A 6,373-nucleotide genomic window follows, 5' to 3' on the forward strand; every position below is an offset into this window, starting at 1 on the left:
CTGTCCCGGACGGTCTCGCTAGGTTCTTGCTCAGTTCGCGCTGACAGTCAAGGCTGCCGCCAGGAGGCTGTCTAGCGGTTCACTTCGCTTTACGCCTAGCGCAGACGAACGTTCCACCCGGCTTCACCCTAATGCGTGACGTCCGCGACGCTCCTGCGCTCCCCAATGAGCTCCGCGCGGCGATGGTAACGTGGCTGCCGGAAATGTCTGCTGGCGTCGCTGTCGATGTCCTCTGCGCTGTCTTCTGACCAGTATCTCGTTGTTCTGGCGCTCGGGGAGCTGGGCGGTCGCTGCTCGGGAACTTCGCCGGTAATCGCAGGGCTCTCCAGGCTGCCGCCTCTTGAAACCGCAAATCGATCTACCGCTCGTCCGTCACGCCAGGTCCTGCTTGGTCGGGCAAGGTACGCTGGGTCGCAGACAACTTTCCTCCCCAAGCTGACGGCTCTTCGTCGTAGGACTCTTTTGCTTGTCTCTGACAGACCCGCCGGGCGACTCGCCAGGGTGTGGTCGTGACAAAGTTAGAAAACAAACGCCTTGACTTAGCCGCGTGATGCCTTCCAGAACTCAGCCACCTGTGTCTCAATTCGGAGATTCCTGATGTCCTAATCCCGAACGTCTCGACGTGGCGATCTTGCTCCTTGTATGCTTCCCACGGCGCTGCTTCCGACGACTCGCTTGGTTGTAGCTCCCTCGTAGATTATTTGCTTGACTGACTGTTTATTTGGTACTTTAATTGATCTTGAAGGTTTGACTCCTCGTGATCGACTGATCCAGCTGCCAGCGCTCTGCGGCCTTATATAGGGCCTCCAAGCACCGTTATTTCCCTTTTGCGCACGGCCCGCTGGATCTCTCCACTCTGGGTCCAAAGTCCGTGCCTCCTGGATGACCCACTTCTCCTTCACGTACCGCTTTCAATCGATGCTCCGCCCACTGCTGCAGTCCCGCTGATTCCCGGGCCGCTTGTGGCACGCCTGTGTGCCGCTCCACTGCCGAGATGTGGCACTTCCTCTCCCGGTCCAAAGTTCACGGGAGAGTCCAAAGTCCGGGGGAGTTCCGTTATCCCCTTTTGCATACGGCACTCTTGCTCTGCCCGCGAAGTCTCCATTCTCTCTCGATCTCCATCCTTGGTCTCCAATCTCTCTCGCTCTCCTTCATTGGTCTCCAAACTCTCTCGCTCTCCTTCGTTGGTCTCCAAACTCTCTCGATCTCCACCCTTGGTCTCCAAACTCTCTCGTTCTCCTCGCCGCGCCGTTACGACGCGAATTCGCCGCGTATCTGGTAAGCGGCCGGCCATCTGCTGCTGCTTCTATTTGTGGGGAGTTATTCAACTCCTCACATTCCCCCCTTACTTCGGGAAACATTTAAGACTGGTTCCTTCTCTCCGGCGTTTCCTTGCTTATCCTAGCCTTTGAGTCCTTGTGATTCCCGCGGCGCTCCCTCGTTGCTCCCTCGATGCTCCCTCGTAGCAACTTTAAATCTCCCGCGCCGATATTTCCTGTGTTCCCACTGGGACATCGATACTCCTGGGCTATCGATCCCCAGTTCGCTGCTCATTGCTGCGTCTCACTCCTTTCCATGTTTCCTCCGCCTGGTCACACCATTCGTGCGTGATCGATATTTATTCGCATATCGATACCGACGGTGCGGCGTTGCCACCTGCTCTTTTGCGATATTTCCACCTTGGCCGAAATTTCCATTGTCGTGTGCCCATCGATCGCACTATCGTCCAGTGCCAATCGATCGCCTATCGAGGCGCCCCCTTCCCTGGCTCGTGGTGATTTTGCAATTTTTCATGGGTAAGTTCCTTTTACATTTCCTATACTCCTTCTCATCTTATCCTTCTCTCTCCTTTCGTCCTCTCTCGCCCTTCACTCGTCCTCTATCGGCTGCATCGGACTCCATATTGGCAGCTCTCGAGAGCGGGTCCGGAGAGGACTTCGCATTCACTTTGCAACCGGGACAGCAGGTAAGTAATTGACGTTCATTTCTTCTTCCTGGACTAAGACCATTTGACTTACAGGTTGCTGGAGTGGCCCATGCATGCCCCGTTCTTCTTCCAGCCACCTTCAATCAAACTCTTGTCCCAGTACCCCTTCTCTTTTTGCTTGGGAAAACCCTTGTGTTGTTTTTTTGTGATTTTTTTTTTCGTTTATTTATTGCGTGAAAACCCGGATGCCCGCGACTCCGAGCCTCACCCGGTACCTCCTCCCGCCTTCGCAGACCAGGACGCACCGCCTGCCGCCCTTCCGCCGTGCCGTCGCGACCGCGGGTGCCTCCTCAATTCCCACCGGCCACTCGCTCCTGGCGACCTTGCGCCAACCGCCTTCTTCCGGGGCCGAAACTTGCCGCATGAACTGCGGCCGCGGGCGCGTCGATCCGGGGTTCGAAACTTGACGCTGCAACGTCGGTCTTTGGATGGCCGGTGGCTCGGGCCACACCCACGGTCCCTTCTCCAGCGACTCCGACTCCCCCGTCGCTGCCGTCGTCGCCGGTGTTGGCGGGCCCGTGCTTGGTGTCGGCGGAACCCACGCATCCTGTCGGCTTCTCGTCCGGGGGTCCCGAGGGTTCAACTTGGGTACCCCCTCCTCCCATATCCTGGGCACCTCCTTCGTCGGTCCTGTCGCGGGCCCCTCGGGCCACGTCCATGTCACCGTCTGCTGCCGCCACCGCATGCCCTCGGCCTCGAACGCCCGTGTGCTGTGGCTCACGTGAGCGGCCGGCACCTCCGTCCGCACCACCGACGGCTCCTCCGCCCTTGCCTGGTGGACTTCCTCCTCCTGCGGTTGCGGCATCGGCTGCGCGGTCGACTCCTCGCTTGGCGTCTGCTCCTCCGGTCGTCGTGGCTCCGCGTATCGCGGCGTGGGTGGCCGGGCCGGCCTCCACGGCGGCGTGGCCAACGGTGCTCCTCCGTCGCCGTTTCGAGCGTCGTCTGTGAGCCACTCCCCCTCGTAGCGGGGAGTGGGTGGTATCTCGGGCAACCACCGCGGAGGGGATGGCGCGCATGGCTCGTCCCCATCCTCGCTCCTCGGGCTGGGCTCCTCGGCCGCGTGAGTGGTGAGTGGCACCTCCCACGAATCCTCCGCCGGTGCCTCCCACAGCCGTCGCTCCTCTTCCTCCGCCACTCGCAAGCGGGCATGCCACCGCGCCGCCGCCGCCTCGTGGTCCTGCCGCCGCCGCGTCTGCCTCCGCGCCTCCTCCTCCGTCGACCGTTGCTGCTCCTCGTCCGACGGCTCCCGGTCTCGGAACCGCTTCCGAGTCTCCTCGGTGGCCCGACAGACCTCCTCCGAGTGGCTCCTCGGGAGTTCTGCTCCTCCGACGTCCGTCGTCCCGCGCGGTATCCGACCGCCCGCCGCCGCCTTCCGGACTCGCCACTCTTTCTCCTCGACGGCGGGATCGCCGATCACCTCCACGTCGCTGTCGGAGCTCACCGCGGGTTCCGGTGCGGAGTCCTCGTCTCGGGTCCGCTCCAGGGCCCGCCGCGGAGCTCGGGTAGGCCGGGTCTCCGACCATCCTTGCCCCGGGCGAGGTTCCTGGAGGGCCGCCATCCTCCTGCGTGCTTCGGCTCTGGTGACGCGTGTGCTCATGTCGGTGTTCTGAATTTTAGTGCTCGACCGTCGCCAGGCTCCCCATACATGAAACCTCGGTTGCGCGCCTTCCTTTTGCCCGATACCGTTATGTCCTTTCCTTGGGGCGCTCGCTCTCTTACGGTACAGCTCTCTTTGCTGTACCGTCTTCCCTCTTTCTTCGTAAACCACAAGTTGTACTCCCTCAGATCGCCGTGGCACTCTGGATGCTGCGGTTCGTTGTAGCTCCCGGTTCCGTAACCAACTTACTTGAGACCCTACCTTGATCACCCTTGGTGAGTATCCTTGGAAGTTGTCCTTGGGCCTACACCTTGCTTCGGGGCTTTCCTGGTTGGTATCCTTGGTATCCTTGGGGCATTATTAGGGTATCCTTGAGGTGTCTTTTGAGTACTATTGGGGTATCCTTGGGTATCCTTGGGGTATCATTGGGCTGTCCCTAGGGTATCCTTCGGGTGTCCTTTGGGTACTATTGGGGTATCCTTGGGTATCCTTGGGTATCCTTGGGGTATCCCTAGGGTATCCTTCGGGTGTCCTTTGGGTACTATTGGGGTATCCTTGGGTATCCTTGGGGTATCGTTGGGCTATCCCTAGGGTATCTTTCGGGTGTCCTTTGTGTGCACTTAGGGTATTGTTAGGGTATCCTTGTTGACGTGATATGCTTTCGCTACTGTTGTTGTCGACCTTGTCCGTGTCCTTCCCGCCTGGCCTAACCACGGATGACTCTGGCAACTGCCCGACGCTGAATACTGTTGCCATTGCGGGCGGCTCACTATATGTTACCCGTATCCTTGTGATGTTTTGTAAATGTCCCTTCCGCCTGGCGTAATTGCGGATGACTCTGGCCACTGCCCGAAGCTGAATCCTGCTGCCTTGCGGTTGTATCCCTATATGTTATCCGTATCCTTGTGCCGTTTTGTAAGTGGAAGGGACACTTGCGGCGTGATCGCGGATGACTCTGGCAACTGCCCGACGCTGAATCCTGCTGCCCTGCGGTTGGATCCCTATATGTTTCCCGTATCCTTGTGCCGTTTTGTAAGTGTCCCTTCCGCCTGGCGTGATCGCGGATGACTCTGGCCACTGCCCGACGCTGAATCCTACTGCCCTGCGGTTGGATCCCTATATGTTACCCGTATGACCTCTATTTATGGTTGATCTTTCTGCGTGGCGTTTGGATGACTCTCGCTTCGGCCTGACGCATAATCCTTTGGCCTCGCAGTCTGGATTAACGAAAAATCCTTATCCATGTCCTTGTGCTATCCTGATTGTCCTTTCCGTGTGGCATATGGATGACTCTCGCTTCGGCCTGACGCCAAATCCTGTCGCCTCGTACCTGTTGTTAGACATCTGACGTTTCTGCTGTCTGCTCGTTTAATTGTTGTTTGAGCTCGCCAACGTGAACGGTCTTTTCTTTCTTTTTTTTTTTTGCAGCGAATCCTTCTGCCGCTTTGGACAGGTGATGTTCCTTGGCCCACACTATGTCGCCCACCGCTGGTGACCATTGTCTCCTTCTCAGATTGAAGTGTCTGGCTTGGTCCTGGGACGCCTTTTCCATATTTCGCCGCACGATCTCAAATACCTCTCTTAGTTTGTTGGCATTTTCCTCAGGGGTCTCCGTAGCTCGTCCAGTGCCTAGGGTTTCCTTATCATATAGGCTGCTGGGTAGACGTGGTTCCCTTCCCTGGGTAAGAAACGTCGGTGTATGGCCGGTGGATTCCGATGTGCTCGTGTTCACTGCTAGCATAATCTCCGGCCACTTCTCGTCCCAGTTTCTCTGGTCCTGCCCTGCGAATTGCGCAATCATGGTCTTGACCGTTCTGTTTGCTCGTTCGGTCAGATTCTCTTGTGGTGTGTATGGCGCGGTGAATTGTTGACTGATACCCATCTCAGCCAGGAAATTTTTAAAGATGCGGCTTGCAAACTGTACTCCATTGTCCGTTATGACCACCTTCGGGACCCCGTACCTTGCGATTATGCGCTCCCTAAACGCCTTCTTGAGCGACTCTGCCGTCGCACTGCGTAGGGGCACCAGTTCCGTCCATTTCGAAAACCTGTCTATCATGACCAGCAGCATTTGGTTCCCGTGCTTAGATCTTGGTAGGGGTCCAACGAAGTCTGCACATACCGTGGCCATGGTTCCTCCGGCACTTGGGTCAACATCTTCCCGGCTGCCTGCATCTGATTGGGCTTAAACCGCATGCAAATCTCGCATTTTCGTACGTGGGCTCGGGCGTCTCTATGCATGCCTGGCCAGTAGTATCGGGCTGCCAACCGTGCAATTGTCCTCCGGCTTCAAACGTGTCCCGCAGACGGAGCGTCGTGGTTCTCCCTCAACACTGCTTCTCGTAGCGACTTTGGGACGCACATCTTCCATGACGCGACGTCTTCACTGCCTGCTCGGTGAGGTATGTTTCTGTACAGTGACTCACCATCCATAACATAGTCCGGGTACTTCTGCGGTTGGGTCCTTATCTTTTCGCCCATGTCCTTGATCCAGCTGCACCCTCCTGAAGCTGTAGTTGCCGATGCCTCTTTTAAACCTCGTAGCGTTTCCGGTAGTGGTTGTCTTGATAATGCGTCGGCCACCACGTTTAGCTGACCCTTTCTGTACGCTATCTCAAAGTCGTACTGTTGTAGCTCCAGGGCCCATCTGGCGATCCTTCCTGAAGGGCTTTCTATGCTGTTGAGCCACTTCAGGGCCATGTGGTCGGTTACTACCTTAAAGTGGTAACCTTTCAGATATGGCCGGAGCTTCCGGATCGCCCAGACGATCGCCAAACACTCCTTCTCCG

General features: G+C 57.5%; 1 protein-coding gene across 1 annotated transcript; it reads right to left on the bottom strand.

Annotated features, from left to right (window-relative positions):
- Nucleotides 1-2,153: 2,153 nt before the first annotated feature.
- On the bottom strand, nt 2,154-3,584 carry LOC139354708 (serine/arginine repetitive matrix protein 1-like). Its single transcript, XM_070998946.1, has one exon. The coding sequence runs from the start codon at nt 3,582-3,584 to the stop codon at nt 2,154-2,156; it is 1,431 nt and encodes a 476-aa protein (XP_070855047.1).
- Nucleotides 3,585-6,373: the final 2,789 nt, after the last annotated feature.

This window comes from Drosophila suzukii, unplaced genomic scaffold (genome assembly GCF_043229965.1).
Source record: "Drosophila suzukii unplaced genomic scaffold, CBGP_Dsuzu_IsoJpt1.0 scf_14, whole genome shotgun sequence".
NCBI classification, from domain to species: domain Eukaryota; kingdom Metazoa; phylum Arthropoda; class Insecta; order Diptera; family Drosophilidae; genus Drosophila; species Drosophila suzukii.